Here is a 26,137-nt window from a genome sequence, read left to right on the forward strand (position 1 = left end):
ATGTAAAAAAAAAAAAGTGAAGGAAATGATTGGTCCATTAGTGGCAAGAAGGTGACAAGCAACAGGGAGAAAAAACTATTTAAATCGTTTTTTGCATCTGTCTTTACACAAAGGGAAAAAACAGACCAACCTATCAAAAATAGTGCCATAAAAACAGAACAGAAACACGTTAAGATAGGCAAGAAAATGGTAAGTGAGCACCTGTCCAGCCTAGACGAGTTCAAATCACCAGGACCAGATGGATTACACCCCAAGGTTCTCAAGGAACTGGCAGATGTGATCTCAGAACCACTGAACTATATTTTTCAAAGATCCTGGAGCACTGGGGAACTACCAGAGGACTGGAAAAAAGCTGATGTAGTTCCCATCTTCAAAAAAGGAAAAAAAAATGGATCCAGGAAATTACAGACCTATCAGCCTGACCTCAATATCTGGGAGGTTTCTGGAAAAGATAAGCAAACAATGAATCAGCGAGCACCTAGAGGCAAACAAAATCATTACTAAAAGCCAACATGGGTTTGTCAAAAACAGATCATGCCAGACAAATCTTATTGCATTCTTTGACCAAGTGACAAAATTAGTGGATCAGAGGAATGGTGTGGATATAATTTACTTGGACTTCAGTAAGGCATCTGATAAAGTAGATCACAAACTACTACTTGATAAGATAGAAAAATGTGGGTTAGACAGCATCACCACCAGATGGATTCGTAGCTGGCTGACCGGCCGTACTCAGCATGTGGTTCTCAATGGAACCGCATCTACATGGAAGGAAGTGTGTAGTGGGGTGCCCCAGGGCTCTGTTCTGGGCCCAGTGCTCTTCAACATCTTCATCAGCATTTTGGACGAGGGGATAGATGGGGAACTCATCAAATTTGCAGACGACACCAAGCTGGCAGGAATAGCCAACACTCCAGAAGACAGGCTTAAGATACAGGAGGATCTGGACAGACTTGAACACTGGGCGCTATCTAACAAAATGAAATTCAATGGTGAAAAAAGTAAGATTCTACATTTAGGCAAGAAAAACCAAATGTACAGGTATAGTATATTTATTTTTATTTTTTTATTTTAATTCCATTTATATCCCGCCCTTCTCCGAAGACTCAGGGCGGCTTACAAGCTTAGCAGTAGCCTTCATTCTATGTATATGCCTGCTTATTAGGGCTTTCACACACACCCCAAGCGGCATTATTACAAAGTCAGCTTATTGCCCCCAACAATCTGGGTCCTCATTTTACCTACCTCGGAAGGATGGAAGGCTGAGTCAACCTTGAGCCTGGTGGGACTCGAACCTGCACTAATTGCACTAATTGCACTAATTGTATAAGGGGGTACCTTGCTCAATAGTAGTAACTGTGAGAGGGATCTTGGAGTCCTAGTGGACAATCACTTAAATATGAGCCAGCAGTGTGCTGCAGCTGCCAAAAAAGCCAACACAGTGCTAGGCTGCATTAACAGAGGGATAGAATCAAGATCACATGAAGTATTAATACCACTTTACAATGCCTTGGTAAGGCCACACTTGGAATACTGCATCCAGTTGTGGTCACCATGATGTAAAAAAGATGTTGAGACTCTGGAAAGAGTACAGAGAAGAGCAACAAAGATGATTAGGGGACTGGAGGCTAAAACATACAAGGAACGTTGCTGGAATTGGGGATCTGTACTTTAATGAAGAGAAGGACTAGGGGTGACAGGATAGCAATGTTCCAATATCTCAGGGGCTGCCACAAAGAAGAGGGAGTCAAACTATTCTCCAAAGTGCCTGAAGGCAGGACAAGAGGCAAAGGGTGGAAACTAATCAAGGACAGAAGCAACCTAGAACTAAGGAGAAGTTTCCTGACAGTGAGAACAATTAATCAGTGAAACGGCTTGCCTTCAGAGGTTATGGGTGCTTCAACACTGGAGGTTTTTAAGAAGAGATTGGACAACAGTTTGTCTGAAATGGAATCGGGTTTTCTGCTTGAGCAGGGGGTTGGACTAGATGACCTCCAAGGTCCCTTCCAACTCTTTTAGTCTGTTATATGCCTCCTGTGCCTGTTAATAGGAGATTGGTCTGCAGAAATCAGCAGGTCTTTTAACGGTGATTAAAAAAAAAGTTCATGCAGCGGTAGCAGCATAAGTCATAGGAACAGGACTAGTATAAGAAAACGCTTACAAGAAGCCCTGAAATCTATGAGACAAAAGATGGAAGACGAAGGTGAACGAGGGAGAAGCAGCATTCCTTGAATTGATGCTTTGTGAAGGATGTTTGTGTACTTGGCTAATTGGATGTGGCTCCTTTAAGAAGAAACAAGGAGAGGCTGCTCTGTGGCTCTGAAAAAGTGAGTGGACCTGTAATTTGCAGAGCTTTGGCTGTCCCCTGAACCTAGAGCAGGGTGCATGAGAAGGGTAATGTAACGGCCAGGCAGCTTTTGTTGTCCGTGGGCAGAGTCTCCTTAAAAAAAGAACCTGTGAGAAGAAATTGCAAGCTATATTTACTCCTATGATTCAGAACTCTCCCCCTGCCCTGCCTGGAATTTGTGATATTACAGGGAACACAGCACCCAACTACAGCAGGGGCCATTGACCAAGGCGTGGAGAAGACCATCAGGATATCGAGAGAGAAGCCAGGAGCTTTTTCATTGTTATTGGCTGGAAGGGAGGAAGGTTGATGAAAAGAAAAAAAGATGAAAGAAATGGTCAAATGGTGGTCTAAACAAGCACTAATGAACACCTGGGATGATGACGATGCTTACTAATAAGTATCTGCTCTAACCCAGTGAGGTCAGCTTCCATTTCTAATTGTTCTTCAAGGCCTCACATAGGATTTAGACACCGAGAAGTTTCTTTTCACAGTCCAGAGGATAGGAATCAAACCAGAAAACACCTGCATCTAAAACTGTGGGCTGTGTGGCAAAGCAAGAAAGCCAGCAAGTCTCCCCGTTCCAGCAAAGCTGATTTCCATTTTGGAACCCAGAGTTATACATAAAGGTAAAGGTTCCCCCGCACATGCGTGCTTGTCGTTTCCAACTCTAGGGGCCAGTGCTCGTCTCCGTTTCAAAGCTGAAGAGCCAGCGCTTGTCCGAGGACGACTGTGGTCATGTGGCCGGCATGACTAGACGCCAAAGGCGCACGGAACGCTGTTACCTTCCCACCGTAGTGGTCCCTATTTTTCTACTTGCATTTTTACGTGCTTTCGAACTGCTAGGTTGGCAGAAGCTGGGACGACTAACAGGCGCTCACTCTGTTAACGCGGCACTCGGGATTCGACCCGCCAAACTGGCGACCTTCTGATCGACAAGCTCAGCGTCCTAGTTTCTTCAATGAGGCATTTTGGAATTTTTACACAAAGGAGGGAAAAACAGCCCAACCTATCAAAACAGTATCGTGTAAACAAGAGATTAGAAACACAAGTCAAAATAGGCAAGAAAATGGTAAGTGTGCACCTGTCCACCCTTGAAGCACTTGAAGGCAGGACAAGAAGCAATGGATGGAAACTAATCAAGCAGTGAAGCAACCTATAGGGTTTTGTGCCTGAGCAGGGGGTTGGGCTAGATGACCTCCAAGGTCCCTTCCAACATTATGATTATGATTATCATGGTGTCCCTAGGGCAACTGTAGCAAATATCTTATTTAAAAACCAATATAAAAAGGGCAGGAAAAAGGATACTTCTGCAGAGTTAAATAGGAATATGTAGCTAAACCTCTGAACTTCATCTACCTTTCTCCACTAATATTCAAGTGAATGGATAAAAGCAAGTGTTTGCTCTGCAGCTCATAACAACTACCTCATGTTCTGCATCCCAGTTAAAGCAGCATCTGGCTTTGGTCCACATTTAAGCTCAATATGCCATATGGGCTTCTCTTTGATCCCTCATTCAGCTCCTACTGGCACTGTTATATTAACAAACATTATTTTTTTTCCTAGTAGTTCCCCATTTCCACGCAGCTTTATCTCTGTCATGCACAAATGCTACTCCATAGGAAGGTAAATAATTGGATTGTCGTAACCCAATTGAGAGGAGGAAGCAGAATAGGAAATCAAGGGAACTTGAAAGATGTCATCATAAGGAGGGATTCTTAATGAAATGCCATCAGGACCCACAAGACGCTAGGCCTTGGATTCCCCTTATAAGACAGAGGGGCTAGTTTAATTGAAGCATTGTGGGATATTTAAATGGCTACTTTCTGCTTTCATAAGAACAGGATAAACCTCAGGATAAACAATATTTTCTCATATGTTGATTTATTTACTCTAAAACTACTCCAGTCATGTCTCCAATCTGAATTGTGATATGGAACCATGCTCAATTTTATATTGCTGGTCCTAACTTCCCAATCACCCTGAGTTTTCTTGCCTCCTTGTTTTGGGGAATTACTGCTAAGTATGTGCGTATGTATGTGTGCACGTATACTGGCAGTCCTCAACTTACAACAGTTCATTTAGTGACCAAAGTTACAATGGGTCTGAAAAATGTGACTTATGACTGTTTTTCACAGTTACGACCTTTGCAGCATCCCCATGATCGTGTGATCAAAATTCAGATACTTGGCAACAGGTTCATATTTATGACCGTTTGATCGCCTTTTGTGACCTTCTGACAAGTAAAGTCAATGGGGAAGCCAGATTCTCTTAACAACTGGGTTACTCTTCAATGGCAGTGATTCATCTAACAACTATGGCAAGAAAGGTCATAAAATGGGGCAAAACTCACTTAACAAATGTCTCACTTAACAACAGAAATTTTAGGCTCAATTGTGATCATAAGTTGAGGACTATCTGTACATGTGTGTGCAGAAAATCCAGAATGTGGGCAGGAGCCAAGAATCCCTATTATGAAACTGCAGCAAAATCGATTCTGGTTACCTCTTAATTATAAAACTAGATTATAAAAACTAAGCACAAACTAGTAGCCGCCAGCCCAAAACTTAAGTTGATTAGACATTCTCTCCCACTTGTCAAGCGTTCTGCTTATAATGTTGCAGGATCTGGTCAACAGCCAGTTCTTTACCCTTGCGAAAGTGTTTGATTGTGTGTATTAAATTTGAAGCAGGCTTCAGGATTCCTTACTGTAGTCCTCGTGTCTGTTTGCAATGTGGAGCAGATAACACATCTGTAACGTTTTTACATGCACGTCCCTAAGCTTGATGTTTCAGAAACTTTTGGAATGCTCTAACATAAGTGCAAAAAAGAAAAAACACTACTCTGCTTAATACTGTTATTAATAAAACTAGACTTTCTTCCAGATTAGGGCAACCACTGTTTATGTGATGGACGTGTGATTGAGCCAATTGTAGTTGTTGAAAGACTTATGAAGAATCATTAAATTATGGAGTTGGAAGGAATCGCAATGATCACATAACCAGTTTGGTACGGTGGTTAAGGTGCTGGCTTAGAAACCTGGAGACTGTGAGTTCTTGTCTCACTTTAGGCACAAAAGCCGACTGGCTGACTTTAGACCAGGGCTTTTCAACCAGTGGTATGGGTACCACCTGTGGTACATTGGCACCTGGCAGGTGGTATGCGACCATCCTAGAAAAATGGTAGCGGGGGAGGGGAATGAGCTGAACCGGTGGCAGCACCGCACAAGCCTGAGCGGGAGACGGTTGGAGCTGCAGGGCTGTCAGGGCTCAGCGGAAGCGCCAGGATCAGCGCCAGGCTCCAGCTGGAGCTCGGCACTGATCCTGATGCTTCTGAGCCAAGAAGAAGCGCCGATCAGCTGGAATGTTGCAGCATCTCCAGGGTCTTGTGATTTACATTCAGATGCTTGGCAACTGATTCATATTTATGACGGTCACAGTGTCCCAGGGTCATGTGAAGTGACCAAAACCTGCTGCAACCACCCAGTTGGGGGGGGGGAGGAAATACAAACCAAACATCCCCCCACCCCACCCCCACTGCCAATCCTCAACAGAAATGCTCACAAGAATGAAAACCTTGGCCAGGAGGAAGAGCGCCGCCGGGCGGGCAGGCAGATGTCTTGCTCGGCTGTGGCTTGGGGGGCACTTTTTTCAGTGCCATTAACAGTCACTAAGCGAACTGTTTTAAGTCAAGGACTATCCGTACTTCATCACTTTTTTTCCTTTTTTTGTTCAAGTTTTTGACACCTTGCTAGGTGACTGGTGGTACTCGGATGTTGCCATATCCTAAAAGTGGTACAATGGGTGAAAAGGTTGAAAAGCCCTGCTTTAGACCAGTCACACTCTCTCTCAGCCCAATATAGCTCCCAGGGTGGTGGTTGTGGGGAGAATAGGAGGAAGAAGAAATATTAGCTATGTTCTCCATCTTGAGAGAACATAATAAAGGTCAGATAAAAAGGTTTAAAACCTGCCCCCCCCCAAGCAACTGTGTCTTGTCTGCCAGGAAAAGTTAATCATCTATCAGGGCAGTGAATTATTGAAATAGTAGGCTGCTTCCTTTGTGGAAATGCAGGAATCTTGAGTTAGATTTATTTCGCCTGCCATACTACCAACCTTCTTATTTCAGTTTTGGAATAATATGTAAAGTGAAGATTCAGACAGGCAGAAGCACATGAGCTTCTCTCAAAAAAATCAGCCACTATGGCTTTCAGCCACATTAGGAGAACCAAACGGGACATTTTCCTTCCAACTGCTTTAACTTTAATTAATGACAAACAGAAGTTATTTTGGAATGGTGGGAACAGCATGCCTTTCCAATGAGCAAGGCCTTCTCAGCCCTGGGAAAAGGCACTAGATTGGAGATGACCTATTCATGTGCTGGTATCTTCCTTTCTCAATATGGGGTGCCTTCTCAAATTCCTAAAAAGTAGGAAGAGAACTGATGCATTCATTCACCACAACACCTTGACTGGAGTGCCTACTGGGTTTCTTTCAACTCTAGCCAGCTGGCGGAGATGACAGGAGAAATGAAGCAGTAAATGAGACAGACATTTCTGGACTAGGGCCCTTCCACACAGTGTTTGTACCCTTCCCAGATTGGCTCTGAAGCTTGTGATTCCATGCTCATTGTTCTTCAGAAGCTGGGCCAAATTATTTCTTGCTGTAATGCAGGGGGTCTTCAACCTTGGCCCTTTTATGACTTGTGGACTTGAATTCCTCAGCCAGGCACGCTGGCTGAGGAATTCTGGGAGTGAAATCCACAAGTCATAAAAGGGCCAAGTTTGAAGACCCCTGCTATAATGTAAGCATAACTACTCTTTTCGTTTCAAAATGTGAATTGATCCACCGGGTTGTCTTGCCTCAGGATTCCTCCCAAACCCCCGTTTTTTTACTGGTCTAGCAGGTCCTCCAAGTGGAATGCTAGGTTGGCAGCTTCTCATCGTCCCTCAATAGTTAAATCAAGATTACAGAGATAAACCTGAGGAGATTCTGTCAGTTTTCCCCTTTGGCAGGAAATGAAGGTGTCAAAGTATCAGACTATCTGGCTTCATGTCTTTTATTTCCCTTTACATAGGATGCCTTGGTAGAAGGGAGTGGGCGGGATTGAGGTTTGTGGCTGTAGAATCTACAACCTTCTGACTGTTGTTCATTGTTCTCAGTGATGCAAAGCTGGGAGCAGAGAGTAGAAACAGGGGCATTGTGATGAACATGGCACTAAAGGGGAATTCTGTACTCTGATTCTTGCAAAATGAGATCAGAACTGTATTACAGAAATTGCAAGCTGACCTTCATTTCCTTCTGAGAAAATTGATAATGAATCCCACCTACTTCCTGGCAGGATTAGCATTTTCCTCTGAATGGGTAACAGAAGAGTATTGTGAGTGTTTTAAGGCAGATTGGTATTGACTGTTGCTCATGCTTGCCCAGCCAATTATTTTCAATGGAGAATTTCATTCGCAGCGGATCATGAAAGTAGAATAATGGGCCGCAACTGTGTTCAGGCCTGTTTGTAGCCAAGCCTCTTTGAAATAAACTGACTATGTGTCCTTCCTCTTCATGTGCAAAGTAAAAGGAAGAGGAAAGGATTGTTCGTTGTTAAATTGCTGTAATTTTTGCCGTTTTGAAATGTTCCTGGGATCTTCTGCTTCCGATACTAAAATAACAATTTTGAACCACACCAGTGCAAAGGAGAAGAAGAGACAGCTTGTGCTGCCTTAGGCAGCGAAACGTTTGGCCTGTTTGTACTCAGCTAAACAAAACCGGAAAGAAAAATGATTTCCTCGTCAGAAAAAAAGCATAAACACATATATAATAAAAATCTTTTTTTTATTGGGAACTGGGTACGCTTTGCATAACTGGAAGCAACATTCTAGCCCTCAGTCACCCTGCTTGGATATATGAGATTAAATTATTACCATGGAATTCGAAGTTTGCCATAACAATGACGTTTGTGTGTTGGTGTGTGTATGTGTATGTCTATGTGTGCATGCATTGCAAGAGATATACTCCTCTACCCCAGGATATTCTATACCACTTTCTTTGTGATTTCAGTTTTAATTTTTTTTTAAAAAAAAGCTTAGCTGTTCTTCTGATAGAGATACAAGTAACGGTGAACCACCAATATTCTAAAACTCTGCAGCTCTATTTGACCTGACACAGCCATAGAACAAGGGATGATACTTCTAAACTATCCTTAAAGTTCCCTTTAAAAAAAAGAACTCTGATGTTGAATTATTATTCTACAGTCTGACCTCTTAGGTATAGTCTCCAAGGTCTTCTGAATTCTGAAGCTGGGCTGGTTCCTTCTGCAGCTATGTTGCCTCCAAGATCATCCAGATATGTTTTCAAATCCAGCATTATTATTTTTTTAAAGGTAGATTGGTCTGCAATGAAGAAGGTCAGCAGAAACAGAGTTTCCACAAAGTCAGTGTTTCCTTTGCTCCTCTGCCCAAGTTGGTCCCATTCAGAAGACTTGCTCTTGTGCATCACCTGTAGGTGTCGCTGCGAGGTCTCTTAAAAAAACAACAACAGCACATCTCATTGTTTAGAGAAGGGCCATCTCTGAAAATGGTAAGCCAGAGCAACACCCTAAACATTAGCAGTTCATCCAGCGCTCAGCTGTGCTTAGGGGGTAACCTCTCTCTACCCGAAGCTGGTCATTGAGTCTCCAGTAGCTCTGTCCCTTGAAAAAGTAGACCTTGCCATTCTCCCAGGTTAGTGCAGCCTCCAGGTGCGATGGAGCCCCGGTGAAGAGGGTGGAGATCTTTCTAGGGGTATTAGTGAAATAGCTCCCCAGTTCATCCCATTGCCAGTACTCTGTATCCTGTGAAACAGATTAAGAAGGAATTAACACCCTTCCTAGCATTTGCAGCTCCTTAATCCATTTGTCTGGAGTTCCTCAAATATTTGAGAAAAGACCACGGCATCCTGAACAAGCCAACTTTCTATCATAATCAATGGCTCTGCCATTATACGTAAGAGCACAGTCTTTCCTTCCTGTCCCTAAGCAAAGTCTGTTCAAGGAATTGCGCAGCAGGTGTCCAAATGAAGGCAGAGACACTGGCATGAACTCGTAGTTTTATATAAATATATTCTACATCTATAAAAAGGTAAAGGTTCCCCCACACATGCGTGCTAGTCGTTTCCGACCCTAGGGGCCGGTGCTCATCTCCATTTCAAAGCTGAAGAGCCAGCGCTTGTCCGAGGACGTCTCCGTGGTCATGTGGCCGGCATGACTGGACGCCAAAGGCGCACGGAACGCTGTTACCTTCCCACCGTAGTGGTCCCTATTTTTCTACTTGCATTTTTACGTGCTTTTGAACTGCTAGGTTGGCAGAAGCTGGGACGAGTAACAGGTGCTCACTCTGTTACGTGGCACTTGGGATTCGACCCGCCAAACTGCCGACCATCTGATTGACAAGCTCAGCGTCCAAACAAGACAGTCAGGCCAACAGGAGCATTATGAGGTGAATTACAGAGCATACAGGGCACACAGAAGAAAAAGTGTGGGGGGGAAGGAAAACTCCCCCTACACACTCACAGCAACCAATCACAGTGTAGATTGCCTCGTGCAGGAGCTAGCACTCCAACCAATCAACCACAACTGCATATTCTGGCTCATTGCACCACCCCACTGCTCTACCTACTAAATCTAAATCTCTTAATAAACCAAGTGGTTTCCCTTCTCTGTATGGCCTCCTCTCCAGTCCTTCCTGCAGGATTTAGATCGGTGGTGCCTTCTTCCACGCCTCTTATTAGTGACATATTCATCCTATCCTCAGTCTCTCAAGCCCCATTTTAAGAAAAATATGTGTTGTGTTTCAAAGCAAAAACAATGCCTGAAAGTTCTTTGAAGTGTTTCATTAGTCGGAATGATGACATTGTGCTTAGGACAGGTAGCGGTAGTTCTTGACATTCAACTGTAATGGAGCCTGTCCAATTTTCTTTGCGAGGGTCGTTAGGCAAACACTGTGGTTGTTAGGCAAATGCAGTGGTCGTTAAGCAAGCCATGGATGCAGTTTTGCAGAAAACCTGGAAGTTAGTGCCATTGTTTGGCAAGAACCATTGCAAACACAGTCACCTGACCACCGGCCACTGCAAACAACTGTAAATGCAACCACGTTGCCGAGTTCCTGAACTTCAGTCACATGACTACGAGGGGGTGCAGAATTGTTGGGACTTCAAATCCAGGTCACTAAGTGACTGGTTGTATATCAAGGACTACCTGTGTATCCCCTGGACTCACAGAACCTCTGTTTTCCTCCAATAAATACCAGAGAATAGGGAGCATAGGTTGCAAGGATGGACTACGAAAACTATCTGAACCGCAATGAAGAAAGCAGATTATTTTTGACCAAAACAATGTCACATCCTGGCACAATTCATATCCTAATAATTCAGGCTTATCTCTCTCATGTATCTCCAAACTCCTATTTTCTGTTTTGGTTGAAAATGACTTCTAGCTTAATGATTCCTAGAGGTTTAAACCTTTAAAGTTTGTGTTTTTACCTTAAATATGAATATCTTCTTATTTATTGGCCAATAGAGAGCAGCATCTATCTTGGCGGGGATACGAGTGAGGGGTTTAGGGTAACCATAATCCAGCTTGAATCCCCGGTAACGCCACAGTTTAGAACCTGGTAACAAAGATGGAATGAATATAGATTAAAAACAGACAGTAAAAATATAGTTTATGATCATTAATAGCAGCCACAGAATCTATGGTCAAACCCATGCTAGCAACTTTTTCTTCTAAAATTAGCCACCCATTGTTGTGCCAACGTAACAGCAGGGACAGCTTTATCTCATTTCAACATGTGAAAATGCCCTATCTTGGAGGCAATTACATTATCTGATAATCACATTGGAAGCCTTGTGAGGAGAAAAAAAGGCATCATCAACAGAATGGAGGTAGAACATGCCTTTGGAAGAATATATTTTTATTTATTATAAAATGAATGTGCTGCCCATCTTGCCAAGAGGTGACTTTGGGCAGCCTACAACAAAGATATATCACTTTCTTTATAAAAAAAGGGATCAGGTTAGAGCAATTGAGGAAGAGGGGAAGGCATCATCTCAATGCACAGACCTTTGAAGAAGTAAGTGCGTCCGGTACGGGGAGAGTGCACAGCGGCATCCAGCCACCCAGGCAGGCCCTTCCACAATGCTGAGATCTTTAATGGGGGGTTGGTACCGAAATCGGTCACCATCCACACGTAATCACCATGGAAAGCATACGTCTTATCATATGGTCCTAAACAGTGGGAGAGAAGAATTAAAAATCAATAATCGGACTTTGTTTTTTCTTATTTCTGAAAGTACATAGAGCATTATCTTGCTTCTTCTTCTTTTCCTCCTCCTCCTCCTCCTCCTCCTCCTCCTCCTCCTTCTCCTCCTCCTCCTCCTCCTCCTCCTCCTCCTCCTCCTCCTCCTCCTTCTTCTTCTTCTTCTCCTCCTCCTCCTCCTCCTCCTCCTCCTCCTCCTCCTCCTCCTCCTCCTCCTCCTCTCTTCTTCTTCTTCTTCTTCTTCTTCTTCTTCTTCTTCTTCTTCTTCCTCCTCCTCCTCCCCCTCCCCCTCCCTCTCCCCCTCCTCCTTGAGATCCATGTGCCTCTTTACATGTTCCTCAAACCAGGGACTAGATAGTGCACTCCTGTGGCTGGAGAGGAAAGCCTTCATTCATGAAAAGCTTCAGGGGGCAAGGTGGAAGAATAAGCTCAGGCTCTAGAAACCAGGATGAGAGAGTTGGCTTACCCAACATGATAGCATCCAGATCATCTTTGCAGGGATCAGGGACTTTGCTAGGTTTCAGGGCACCTGAAGGTGGAACAGAGAGGGTAGGGGAGGTCTCAGGTGCAGTTGTTGACAGGGTCTTCTTACCTGTATAAAAAATTAATTTGAATTGATGAGTCAAGCCTAAAAGAACAGGGAAAATAATTGGGATGGGGGAAAAAGGGGGGGGATATTTGTCAATGGCTGACTACTGATCTCTTGCTACAAATAGTCTCCACTTACGAACATTCATTTAACGACCAAAGTGATGGCGGCACTGGAAAAAGTGATTTAGTCTTTTCAGTCTTCACACTTATCACCATCACAGTGTCCCTGCAGTCAGAATTCAGACACTTGGCAATTATCACACATTTATGATGACCATAGCATCCCATGGTCACTTGATTGCTATCTGTGACCTTCCCAACCTGCTCTTAACAAGCAAAGTCAATGGGGGGAAGCCAGATTTGCTTAACAACCATGTGATTCACTTAACAACTGCAGCAAAAAAATCAGGTGTGACTCACTTAACAACCTCCTTGCTTAGAGACAGAACCCAATTATCACAAGTTGAGGACTGCCTATATTATATTGATTCTAGACTTGCTTTCTTAAAGACAAAAGCTTATTCAGAAATGCATCAGGAATAAGTCCAGGCTGCTTTTGTCAATGGCCCCTTGGCTTCCTCTGCACATGATTTCAAAACCACTGGACCAGATCCCTTCATGACTGTCATTGTAGGAAATATATCTCCTTGTAGCTAGGGTTTCCATGAACTAGAGAAGACAGGCCAAGAGGTCAGGTAGGATGAGAGGAAAAGAAAAGAAAAGAAGAGAACAGCAGAATTCAAGCATAATGGAAAAGAAACAGGGAGTTTACCCTCCAGAAGGAACCCTCCTTTTGGAAGACATAGTGAAAGCACATTATTTGTCAAGGGAGTTCCCCATCTTCCCTATATAGTCAGCATTCTTTGTTTTACATAAAACTGACTTGAACATATTAAGTGTAACAAGGAAATAATAAATCTACAGCTCATAGGCTTACCAGATTTAATTAACATGGGATTCGATGCAGTTATTTCAACTATTTCTACATGTTGTTCTTTAAAAATTCATAGTGGTTAAAACCTAATGAAATCATGCACTGTCAAAGAATGTGTGTGTGTGTGTGTGTGTGTGTGCGCGTGCGCACGCGTGCTTTCATATACACATACACACACATACCTATACATATACATATACTGTACATATACACACTATGTCCATATCCATGACTTAGTTACCCTGGTTTTGTTTCAACTCCAGCAAGCCTATCATAAGCCGACCCAGAGTCACGAACCAGCCCAAATTGTCTGTTCCCAGAAATGTTCACCACCTTCCTTACATAGGAATTCCAGCTGCCGTGGCCACACAATCACAGGGAAGGAAACAGGACGGAGCAGCTGAGCATGTTAAGAATGACCTTTGAGGGCCAAGCCAAAGGCCAGGATGGCAGTCCTTTCCAACTGCATGTAAACCAGGGTGGAGAGATTCCCAAGGGACCTGGGGGTGTGCTGGACTGCTGAGTTCCATACCGTACAGGGCCTGGATGCCTTCAATGTCATCCCGATGCAGGCGAAAGGGCGACCGATAGCCACTGTAAGAAGGAGCCATGAGCGCGGTTGGATATCGAGAATGACCCAGGCCCAGCGCGTGGCCAATCTCGTGGGCTGCTATAATGCGGAGGTTAACCCCACGGAAAGTCCCTTCTGTCCAGTACTCATCAGAATCAAAGTGGACTGTTCCTAATTCTGGGATGTCTGCATGGGCCAATACGTAACCTGTGGGGGGAAAAAGACTGAGTGTTACTAATTTGCAATTTAGGCTTACCCTTGTGAAATCTTGTTCTAAAGATGAATCTGGCTTATTCTACACAATGCAGAGCTCCTCCTCCTCTTCCTCCTCCTCCTCCTCCTCCTCCTCCTCCTCCTCCTCCTCCAGCACGTCTTCCTATGACGCCCTGCTGCTTAAAGCATGGATGCCACCAAATGTAGCAGGAGGGATATACTCATATAATTTCTCAACCATCATCTGATGCATTGCCTTCTAAATGGTTTCAAACTGAGATTAATGTAAGGCTTATGATACAGATTTAAAGTGAAAATAACCACATTATAGTTGTTCAAAATTTTATAGACAAAGGGAAGGGGCAAGTATCTATTCTTTTTCATAAAAATACAGCATTTTAAAGAATTAGGTTAAAAACTACACAAACAAATGGAGTAGTATTTTTAAGAACAGTCTATAACTGCTCCAACGTCTTTGCTTATAGGGTAAAAAAAATGATTATGAGTAGTTCTCATTCTACAATATTGAAGAGGCTCCTTGGGGTGTAACAACTAGACTAAGTGTAGCTCAACTTTCATGTACAACCATGAATGTTATTAGGGCCACCTTGAGGCCTTCACTGTCACTGTTGTCTCTTCTGCCTCACAAAGTTGTCAAGAACAAAATGGAGGTAAAGGATGTAAACTTCTGAGGTTCTTTGGAGCAAATGTTATTAAAGAGATAAGCTTTTGGCCAAGAGAGGCTTTTTGTGATCTGGAGAAATTTAAATGAAGGTCTACCAACTCCAGTGTCGAATGTTCTGTCAGAGTTCCTCCTGGGCAATTTATCAGATTGAGCAAGATGCAAAAAATACATCCTTCTCAAATCTACCATATTGTGAGATGACCAGTTGATGAAATTTAGAGATTTTGGCCAAATCTTTCTGAAGGTTTCAGCCCTTTAGATAGGTCATGTCAAGAAACAGACCATACAAAGATGGGCATAACACCACTTTTCTATTGGTGGATATAATTACAGAAAACTGAAAGTCTGCTAAGATTTCTCTGTATATATACCAAGAGAATCAAGACAGGGTTATTTAGAATTTCTTTCTCACACTTCCCAATTTTCCAGGGCTGAATTGGTGTTCTCCTCCTTAAGGTTCTTCTGTTCCTTCATCATTATTGCTACATTTATTTGCAGAAGGGCACTTTAAAATCTCAATTTAAGCTATCTTGATTTTAAAATCAATCCATCTTTTTTTTTTAATCCCATTTATATCCCGCCCTTCTCCGAAGACTCAGGGCGGCTTACAATCTAAAGCACAAATCAATGTGCTTAGCAATAGCCTTCATTCTATGTATATGCCTGCTTATTAGGGCTTTCACGCCCCCCCAAGCGGCATTATTACAAAGTCAGCTTATTGCCCCCAACAATCTGGGTCCTCATTTTACCTACCTCGGAAGGATGGAAGGCTGAGTCAACCTTGAGCCTGGTGGGATGTGAACCTGCACTAATCTTCACGAGCACTAAGGCTGGTACTGAGCTTCTAATTGTACATTCCATTTACAACCCATCTTGGAACGCAAGATGGTATGAACAGTTTCTCTTCACCCTACCGTATTTCCCCCTTGGTTCTGTGAGGTAAACGTTTGCAAAGACACCCAGTGAGCTCCATAGCTGAGTGGAGATTCAAGCCCAGGCGTCCCCAATCCTAGTCCAGTTTCCAATCGTACTTTTCTTACAACACCTGATTTCTATCAATAAAGCAAAACCACGCTTGTGGTCTATCATATCCTTGCCAGCTGCTTGGCCCCATCTCTGCTAACATTGTTCTCATCCAAACTCCATCCAGCTCCCGCTTCCCCTTCCCCAGCCCTGCTTGGGTCCATACCGGGCCCATCGAAGGGCCGTGAGCAGGTCCAAGAAGAAGAACCATGGAAGGACAGGCGGATGTCAGCACGGCCAGTCCGCACCTCCTGGAAAGTGAGTTGGGTCACATCACTCCAGTACTTGAATGCTGTCTGGATTGCAGTGCGTGTGGCAGGGATCCCCAAGTCGTTGCTGTAACTGTAGATCCTGTAAGTTAGGTGCTTTTTGTGCCAGCGACCTGTAGAAGGAGGCACAGAACCAGAGGAATCAATAACTGAGCACTGGCTCCCCTGCAGAGGTAGGGCAGGATGAGGGTTGGGAGAATCACAGCCTTTGAGTGAATCTTCAAATTGGAACCAGAATTTCCAAGGTTAAGGAAGGCGATTAAGTGACTTGGGCCTGATGACTTTTTCTGCCACTGTTGTTAAGCAAATCCTGCAGCTCTTAAGTGAATCACATGGTTATTAAGTGAATCCAGCTTCCCCCATTAACTCGATTTGCCTGAAGTCATCGGGAAAGATTTGCCTGAAGTCATCGGGGACACTGCAACCGTCATAAATATATATGTGGTTGCCAAGCACCTGAATTTTGATCATGTAATTGTGGGGATGCTACAGTTTGTAAAAGCGAGGGCTGGTTGTAGGTCATTTTTTTCTGTGCTGTTGTAACTTAGAACAGTTGCTAAATGAATGATTGCAAGTTGAGGATTACCAATACAAGAACGAATTTTACTGAACCTTGCTGTCAAAGACCAGCAAATTTATTATCGCATAAGCTTTTATGGATTTCAGATAGCTGAAATGGATTTCAGATAGCTGAAATATAATTCCGAAAAGAAGTTTGTAAAATGTACATGGCTGACATACAAAGTTTCTTCGGACAGAAATGATAAATGAAATGTCGGTAAGATCGGTAAGGAGTCTTCCTTTTGGAGGAATTGACTTTTTATAGAAATAAGCAAGTATCTTGAGGCACTCCAGTGTATTTTTTTAGAACTGTATACCATGCATCTGAGATACTCAAAAGCTAATCTGATTATAAAGGTGTGAGTCTTTAGAGCAGGGGTACGTAACCGTAGCAACTTCAAGGCAACTTCAACTCATGCTGGCTGGGGAATTCTGGGAATTGAAGTCCACAGGTCTTAAAGTTTCCAAGGTTAGACAACCCTTTACTTTGTTATTCTGGCTGCAAAAGACCAACTTGGAACCCCATAGGAGCATATTTGGAAATACACCCCAAAGAAATTTATTGAACTTACTTTTTCAATCAACATAAGTAAAACTGGCTTTCCAGACCATTACAATCACGACTACAAGCTGGCCCTAATTCCTACTTCAGGTCAAAGCCGCATGTCTATTGATGATGATAACTTTATTGTCACTTTGAATGTACACCAATCGGCATACATCAAAATGAAATTTCGTTGCATACAGCTCTCAAAGGGTCACCACCTCCAATATACACGCCTTGTTCATGGCCAGCTCAAGTTTCACATTGTCCATTTTACTCTCTAGGGAGCGAACTATGTCAAACAGGACAGATGGAAATGGGGCTCCATGTGGATTAGCCCTCAAATTAGCTTGTATTCCTGCAAGACAACCTCGCCTCCTTTCCTTTTTATGATCCTGTCTCTTCCATTTTCCTTAAAGAGGCCTTGCTTCTTTTCGCCTCTGGCGCACGCTGCTGCCGCCGCCACCAACTCCTCCAAAAGCCTCTCTCTCTTCCTCTGGGCCTGCTGACAGCCTCATCCAGTTCCTTCGCTCCATAAGCTCCAGGTCCTCTCCTCCTCTGCCTCCTCTGGAAACAGCCCTGATTTGCAGTAGAATCCATCACTGGGCCAGCAGTCAGATCTTGCTGCTGGTAGAACAAATTCAAACAGCACCAACGACTTTTAACGGTCTCACCAACAGTTCCAAAACAACTAGAAACTCGCCATGCCAGCAAAGATTGTCGGTCGTATTCCTTTCATACTGAGCATGGCTAGACTAGAGTGAAGAATTGATTAATTAATCCTGGCTTTTTGCACATCTTTGCTTGTGGCAAACATATCAGATCAAACTGGCTTCAAAGATCCTTCAATCTAGGCCAGGGGTAGGCAACCTTGGCTCTTTTATGACTCATGGACTTCAACTCCCAGAATTCCTGAGCCAGCATAGGAATTCCTGATCTAGGCAAATCCAAAACCAGCCTTTTGAGACAGGCCTGGTTAAAGACCAGCCACCACAGGAATGCCAGAAAAGCAACTTCACTTTGCTTTAGTAACAAAACCTTGAAAGCCTGCCAAAACCCTCCACTGTTCCTTTTTAAGGACAAAAGAAGGCCAAGGTAGACCTTTTTTTAATCTCTTTCTCACTTTTCTACTTTCCCTTCTTAGAGTTAATTTTTCTACATCTGGGGATCTTTAGAAGCAAATCAAGGGAAGACATCCAAATTCTGGAGAGTTTCTCCACAGGCAATTATCTTTCACTGAAATGTGTAACTGCTTTATATTTGCTTGGTGAGTTAATATTGGACCTGTTTAGCATGGAGACTATAAAAAAATTCCTGGGCTATAACCTAACTGGGGAAATTGAAAGACTTCATGGAAGAAGACAGGGAAAAATTGTCTCCATGTTATAGCCAGAAAATTACCTAGAGTTGTCTGTGAAGCCTCTGCAAACTCAGCATGATACACTTTTGATCACTAGCATTGATGATGTTATCTATTCTGGTTAATTAATGCAAGAAAACAACTAAGCTCAGAGAGCACCAAGGACCCCTCATTTCAACCCTGAGCTACAAATATTCTCCTTTATTGAAAAAAACCCCCACCTTTGGTACAAATATTCTCCTTCATTGTTTTTTATATCAGTTTTACATGGAGGAAATTCACAGCAAGTGGAAGCCTTACAGTTGAAATGATCGCCTGCCTTAAAACACCTAAAGGAAGTCCTCGATTTACAACTATAATTGAGCTCAAAATTTCTGTTGCTAAGGGAGTTTTGCCCCATTTTACTAACTTTCTTGCCACTGTTGTTAAGTAAGTCAGTGGAGATGTTAAGTTAGTAACACAGTTGTTAAGTGAATCTGGCTTCCTCACTGACTTTGCTTGTCAGAAGGTTGTAAAAGGAGATCACATGACCTTGGGTCACGGCAAGGGTCATAAGTATGAGCCAGTTGCCAAGCATCCAAATTTTGATCATGTGACCCTGGGAATGCTGCAATGGTGTTGAAAAATGCTCAGAAGTCACTTTTCAGTGCCACTGTAATTTAGAACCATCGCTAAACAAATGGTTGTAAGTCAAGGACTATGTGTATTGAATATGCTTAATTGGACAAGCTGATGCAGCAAGAGCATCCCAAAATATATAAAAAATATATGCTATCCACATTTGCATGCTGTTGGATGTACTCCCTTTTAAAAGATTTTTAAGATTAGTTGTGGATGCTTTTTATAAAAGGTAAAGGTAAAGGTTCCCCCGCACATGCATGCTAGTCATTTCCGACTCTAGGGGCCGATGCTCATCTCCGTTTCAAAGCCGAAGAGCCAGCACTTGTCCGAGGACGTCTCCGTGGTCATGTGGCCAGCATGACTAGACGCAAAAGGCACACGGAACGCTATTACCTTCCCACCGTAGTGGTCCCTATTTTTCTACTTGCATTTTTACGTGCTTTCAAACTGCTAGGTTGGCAGAAGCTGGGACGAGTAACAGGTGCTCACTCTGTTACGCGACACTCGGGATTTGACCCGCCAAACTGCCAACCTTCTGATCGACAAGCTCAGTGTCCTAACCCACTGAGCCACCGCGTCCCTTATGCTTTTTCTACAACAGCATAAATTCTATAGTCAGCTTCCTACGTGCAGGAAGTTAACATCTGATAGTAAACTACTTTGGGATTGTTTTTTTTAACACTGAAAAGCCAGATTAAAGTGATGTAAATAAATAAATAGCACATGGCTTACATTATCAGTTTTTGATTGGCAACATGTCCTTGACTCTAGCACTGATGAATGCCTTAGTAATAATTGGTTCATGTCAAAACTTGTTTGACCTTAAGATAGAAAATCTAAATTTGGGTGAGAGGCACAAGTTTTGGGATAGGCTACAGAATGCTGACTTTCAGTTTGTATTTTACCTCATCATGGAAAAAGAGCCGGGTTAGCCTACGGTAGCAGTCTCATATCAGACTGTGGATTTCTTTTACTTTGGTCTCAATATCCAATCTCTAAAATGAAAATAATCTTTTAAAAAAACTGCAAAAATGTCTTTCCTAACTTAGCTCTGATATTTTCTAACTCGGCTCTAATATTTTTCAGACAAGTGGGGGGAAAATATACTTGTAGGACTAGGAATATTCTTTATTGGCCAAGTGTGGTTGGACACACAGGGAATTGGTCTCCAGTGAATAAGCTCTCAGTGTACATACAAACAACAAAGTGGTAAGTAATAGGTCATAAATCATAAGGTACAGTAATAAATCATAAGATGCAAACAAGTGATAAATCGTAAGATACCAACAGGAGACGATAGTAGGAAAGATGAGAAGATGTACCTGTCATCGTAACCCAGAAGGGAAGGCATCATCATGAAAAATGCCGTAATCCAGCAATTACAGATTTTACTAGCTTACTTGAGTGCCTTTGATAATAGCCACCTGCTCTTAGAGATTTTCCATCTCTTTGATGATGATTATTATGTTTAGAGAACCGACAGAAGCACCGCAAGCCTCTTACGGTAATTTTTTTTCTCCAAACTGAAAGGAACTTCTGCATCTACCAGAATCCTTTGGCAAGTGATTGGGAAACAGGCTAAGTCTTATCTCACTTGCCTTAAGTAAGATAAGAAATAGTAGTAGTCTCCCACATATCTTACTTTATCAGCACCAGGAAGGTTTACAAATGAGATAAATCCTTTTTTGAACTGAATTGAAAAATTGAATCATGTCTTGTCAAGGGAAAAAAAAGGGCCATTGATTACATTTCCTTGCAAACCACATAGACTCCTGCCTTACTCATATAATACTGGTTTGTCCCTGCAAAGCATGGCTATGCCGGTGATCCTCAACTTGCAACCACAGTTAGGACCAGAATTTTTTTGTTTCTGAGCAAGACAGTTGTTAAATGTGCACATTTTACCACCTTTCCCCACCCGCCATGGTTGTTAAGTGAATCACTACAGTTATGAAATAAATCAGGTGTTCATTAAGTGAATCTGGCTTCCCCCTACTGACTTTGCTTGCCCGAAGCTGAGAAGGTCACAAACGAGGATTATGTGAACCCAAGATTCTGCAACGTTTGTAAATATTTGCCAGTTGCCAAGCCCCCAAACTTTGATTAGGTGACTGTATGGATGCTACAATGGTTGTAAGCGTGAGGAGCTATTGTAAGTCACTTTTTTCATTACCATTTTAACTTCAAACGGTCACTAAACAAATGGTTTGAGTTGAGGACATCTCCTTCATAGGTCTTTTGTGAGGAAGATTGTATACAGTATACAAAGTCATGCTCCATTAAAAGCCCCAATAAAAAACTTGCAGTGTAGAACAGAATGCTGATTCCAACACTCTTTTCTATTCTTCCTTTACAGAGTTTTGACAAACTCCCAATAATCACCCAGTATTCTATGTCCACTGAGCATGCTCAGTCTACACTGCTACACTTTGAAGATATGTCCCTGTATTACAATTTATATGCTGCTCAGTCCAATGAGGCTCAAAGCAGCTGACAAAAGAAAACACCAATACCCTTGAATAATGATCATAAACCAAAGAGAAGCAAAGCAATAATGCCCTGAGGAATACACACACACACACACACACACACACCAAACAATCCACGGCAGAAGGGCCACTTGTCACCAATCTGCTCCGAGATTCGTTGACAGGACTACATTTTAATGACTTTCTGAAAAACCAGCGGGATGGGAGCCAGTCTAATCTGGGGAGGAATGTCCTTCAAAAAAAGAGGGTCAGAAACAAAGGAAGATGTTCCCTCCCTTGAGGGTGTCTGACTCCCATCAGTGTGACAGTTCCCTTTTGTGTGTGAATGTGCCATTTGGGCTACATAAGAGCATCTGAAAAAAAAGGTGATTTGTTGTCTATTATGCAAATCCCAATATCAGAGCGGCTTTAAATTTGAACACAGAATTCCAAGTAGCAGAATTCCCAAGGATGAGGCCTGCATCTCAGGGCAACTGAAGTCCCTTTTTTGCAACCTTTAATAATCATTCAACCTTCCCCTAGACCCAGGCCTTCTGTGGGAACCAGATCTGCCCAGATGCAGGCCCCTTGGCCTCCAGGAAGCAAGCTGAGGGATGCTCACCCAAGAGGCGATATTTGAGGGTCCTCTCATTGAAGGGGTCATCCACACCACAGCGAGGCTGCCTCATCTGGGAGAGGGTTGCCATGTCCACCTGCCCAGTGGTTGGCAGTCCTGAAGCAAGCTGAAAAGCTCTGTTGAACCGAAGCAGGAGGGAGAAAAGAATACACACAGCGATTGTCATTGTCCAACATGTGGACACTGGTTTACTTAAATAACCAAGTTTCCCCCAGGTTGCAGGACACTCACCACATGCAACCCCCCCCCAATAGACTAAGATGGGCTGGGCTTGTCTGTGGTTCCCTTGTGGCCCCCAAATGGGACTGCTGACAGGACAACCCAAAGTCTTCAGTGTATTTTCCTAGAATATGTTTCTAGGGGGTTTTTATTTTACCTCAAAGCAACCTCAATCTCCTCTTCTGTGAATTTATGTGAGAACCGTTCTAGCGGCTGCTGTAAGTATCCAAACTGCAGCAGAAAATCCTGAAACAGGGAAATAAATTTTAAAGGTAAGCTCATCCCCAACATTACTGGGATATAGTAATGTTCTAGCAAACTGGGTGTAGAAATACAGAGCCAGAGGTGCTTTTTCCAAAGGCAACTGGACTTTCTTTGTTTTTCCCTGAAATTGCTTCATTTCTCATCCAAGAAGCTTCTTCAGTTCTTCAGTTAGTCAGAACTGAAGAAGCTTCTTGGACGAGAAGTTAAATATCTTCAAGGAAAAACAAAAGAAAGTCTAGTTGCATTTTGAAAAAGCACCTTTGGGACAACCATGACCTGGATGACTGAGAATCTCCATAGACAAATACAGAGCCAGTTTGGTGAAGTGGAAAAGGTGCAGACCTAGAAACTAGGAGACTGCTAGTTCTAGTCCCACCTTAGGCATGAATGACAGCTAACCTTGGGCCATTCACTCTCTCTCAGCCCAACCTACCTCACAGGGTGGCTCTTGTGGAGAAAAAGGAGGAGGAAAAAGTAATATGTATGTTCTTTGCCTTGAGTTACTGATAAAGTAATAAAGGTGGGATAAAAATCTAATAAATAAAGATGAGCTTGATGAAGATAGGCAGGAGCCATTACCTAGGCCAGGGGTAGGTAACCTTGGCTCTTTTATGACTTGTGGACTTCAACTCCCAGAATTCCTGAGCCAGCATGGTTGGCTCAGGAATTCTGGGAGTTGAAGTCCACGAGTCATAAAAGAGGCAAGGTTGCCTACCCCTGAATCCTAGGCAAAAGGGGCTAAAGCATTTTCAAAGGCCAGAACAACAAGATATCATTCTGAAACAGCTCAGGCAGAAACCTCCCTAATCCTTTATAAAGAGAATAAACTATAAAGAGGAGGAAGAGGAGGCTGGACACAATCAGACTTGCAAGATTGTGTTATTATTACCAATCTCAACTTCTTTTGGAGTGATTTTCAGATCCCGTCGACTTAAAAGGGATGACATTGAGTAACCTCCATGAAGTCCTGTGATAATTACTCTCAGTGCTAATCAGTGCTAGATAGGCAGGCCACAGTTCTTCTTTTTTCTGGACCTATTTGGATCTCCCTGCTTTCTTTAAGTGAATGGAGATAGCAAAAGAGCACAAATGCTAGAAGTTCTCCCACAGATGCATATTTTAGAGGATAAGCCACAATAGCCACTTTGTTCTTCCAAAGCATTATGTCTCTTTCAGAGAAACATTCACACTCATGTAACCATTGCTACGTTTTGTGGCATGCACACATTATTATAAATAGCATGCTGCTGTTTCCTCTGATCCCTCCCTGATCAGACCAGATTCTTTTGCCGTGAGCCAAAATTGCAGCCTTGGTTATGCAGTACCGCAAAACTCCTCAATCTACCATTTCAGGTCATCACAACTGAGTCAGCCATTCATTTTGCCACAAGAACAGAGTCCATGACAAATTGAGTCAACATGGATTAAACTGGGCATATGAAATCCGAGATTCATTAAAAGCCATGAAGATAGATGCAAGTCTGAGAAAGAAGTAAAGATAGATGCAAGTAAGATAAAAACATTGACTGGCTGAATTCACCCATTATTCTAAGCCAAAACAAATGAACCAGATAATGGCTTATTAATAAAAAAGGTCTAGGCAATGATGAGAGGGAGGGGGGGAGGGAGAGAGAGAGAGAGAGAGAGAGACTAGCCATGTTGGCAGAACATCTCCTAACAATACAAGCAGACTTTGCACACACACCCCCACTAGACTTGGTTGTTTTGCCAGAAAGAAGTTCCAATCCCCATATTTTGTAAATGTTATAGTTTTAAAAAGCTCTGGAATAAAAGCATCTCAATTTGGAAAAAGGATGAATTGGGGATTGAAGTCTGAGCAGAAGGAAGAAAATTCTAGGGATTGGAGATACAGGTCAGGCCAAGTCAGGCCAGAGAGTGAGCTGTTCCCACCCTTCTTGTCTCCTCCTGAATGTCCACCACTACAGAGGCTTCTGCTCTTCCATTTAATTTAATTGTTTTAATTGTTTTTAATTTTTTGTATTCATGGTTTTAACTGCTCTGTAAACCGACCTGAGTCCTACGGGAATAGGGCGGTATACAAATCCAATAAAATAAATAAATAAATAAATAAATAAATAAATAAATAAATAAATAAATAAATAAATAAATAAAGGGGGGGGGGCGCTCTGGGCCCAACCTACCAGGGCTTCTTCTTCCATGCTGTTGAGAGCAGCCCCCTTGGCCAAGAGGACCCAGGCGAAGAGCTGGAAGAGCAAAGTCAGCCACATGAGCTTCATGTCTAGTTTCCTTACACGCCAAGCCAGAGGTAGCTCCTTAGCACTGCTCCTAAGAAGGTCCACAGAGCACTTCAGTAATTGCTCCCCACTCTGGATTTCAGGTCAAGCAAATCAGAACCTCATTCTCTACCGTCTGTCTCTCTTCCTCTACAGCCCAAGTTTTGCTCTGCCCTCCTTGATCCCTCAATCCATCATATCTTCCCTCCCCTTTGCAAAGTTTATAAATCGGCCAAACAGTGGAGTGAGTCATTCCCAACAGAAACATGTTGCAACCACAATAACCCCCCCACTTTTTTGCAGAATATTAACTCTTTGCAGAATAAACTTTGTCTTAAAGTGATAGCTCCTAGTGTGGGGGGCCTTCTTCAAATAAGGTTAGTGTGATGACCCTGTTGTCTGTACAACAGCAAGTGGTTCAGAGGCCTGGATGACGCCCAGGTTGTTTTCATTGACAACCCTAAATAAAAGTGAATATCTGGGAAAAAATGCTTTAATTACCCAGCTTGTTTTAATCAGAACCAGAGATTCTGTTCAGTTGGAGAAATGAGGCAATACTAGGAATGAAGCCCACATAAAACCTTGCCTAAATATAGCAGGCCAAATCAAGTCTTGCCTTGATTCCTGCTTCCTTTCTCCTGTTATGAATTCCCCCTAAACCAAGAGCAAAGCTAATCAACCTTCAGCTCTATTCTGACCTGGAAAATGTGCATGTTCTCATAGTGCTAAGAAATATTAGCGTGCCTCAAATATCAAGAGTTGCCCAAGTCTTAAGTAGCATGTAATGCAGGGATAGGCAATCTTTTGGCAGTCAAGGTGGCACGTGACCCTTTGGAAGAGGAACGCCGAGGGCTGAATATGGCCATTCAATACATAAATTGATGTATTAATGATTTGACATTCTGGGGGAATTGTTTGGTATATTTTTGTAAAAGTGATGAGCAAATCTTAAGGTTTAGCCTACAATTCCTATGTGTTTCCCAACTCAAAATGATAGCCATATGGTCTGAGGGAACTCTGAGGATCTCACACACACAATACCACAAAAAAAACCCCTACAGTGCTGCCTGTGGTCCTGAGGCCACCTACGTCCCAACCATGGTTTAGCATACTGTATATAGCAGACATAGGGAACCTATGGCCTCCAGATGTTGCTGAACCACAATTCCCTGCATCTTTTACTTGGAACATGTTAATTAAGACTGATGGAAGTTGAAGAAGGTGTCTTACTCCACTGATTGATTCAGTCCTCCAAACTCTGAGCTGAAGTTCTTGTATAGATATTGGAAAGT

General features: G+C 42.8%; 1 protein-coding gene across 1 annotated transcript; it reads right to left on the minus strand.

Moving 5' to 3' along the window:
• Window positions 1-8,195: 8,195 nt before the first annotated feature.
• MMP19 (matrix metallopeptidase 19) lies at window positions 8,196-24,951 on the minus strand. The gene is made up of 9 exons (XM_081315749.1): window positions 24,753-24,951; window positions 22,484-22,572; window positions 22,093-22,223; window positions 15,814-16,029; window positions 13,688-13,933; window positions 12,097-12,222; window positions 11,435-11,599; window positions 10,855-10,982; window positions 8,196-9,169 (listed from the first exon to the last, which is right to left on the minus strand). Exons 1-9 carry the CDS (start codon window positions 24,846-24,848, stop codon window positions 8,942-8,944), a joined length of 1,425 nt encoding a protein of 474 aa, XP_081171875.1. The 5' UTR covers window positions 24,849-24,951; the 3' UTR covers window positions 8,196-8,941.
• Window positions 24,952-26,137: the final 1,186 nt, after the last annotated feature.

This window comes from Vipera berus, assembly GCF_964194415.1.
Source record: "Vipera berus genome assembly, chromosome: 2".
Classification (NCBI taxonomy): Eukaryota; Metazoa; Chordata; class Lepidosauria; order Squamata; family Viperidae; genus Vipera; species Vipera berus.

Excerpts from the sequence above, each read along its gene's own strand:
- MMP19 (XM_081315749.1), bottom strand. The coding sequence starts at position 24,848 with ATGAAGCTCATGTGGCTGACTTTGCTCTTCCAGCTCTTCGCCTGGGTC. Across the intron at positions 16,030-22,092 it reads CCTCAAATATCGCCTCTTGG|GTCGCTGGCACAAAAAGCAC; the intron begins GTGAGCATCCCT and ends CTCCTTCTACAG. Across the intron at positions 13,934-15,813 it reads ACGGCCCTTCGATGGGCCCG|GTTACGTATTGGCCCATGCA; the intron begins GTATGGACCCAA and ends TTCCCCCCACAG.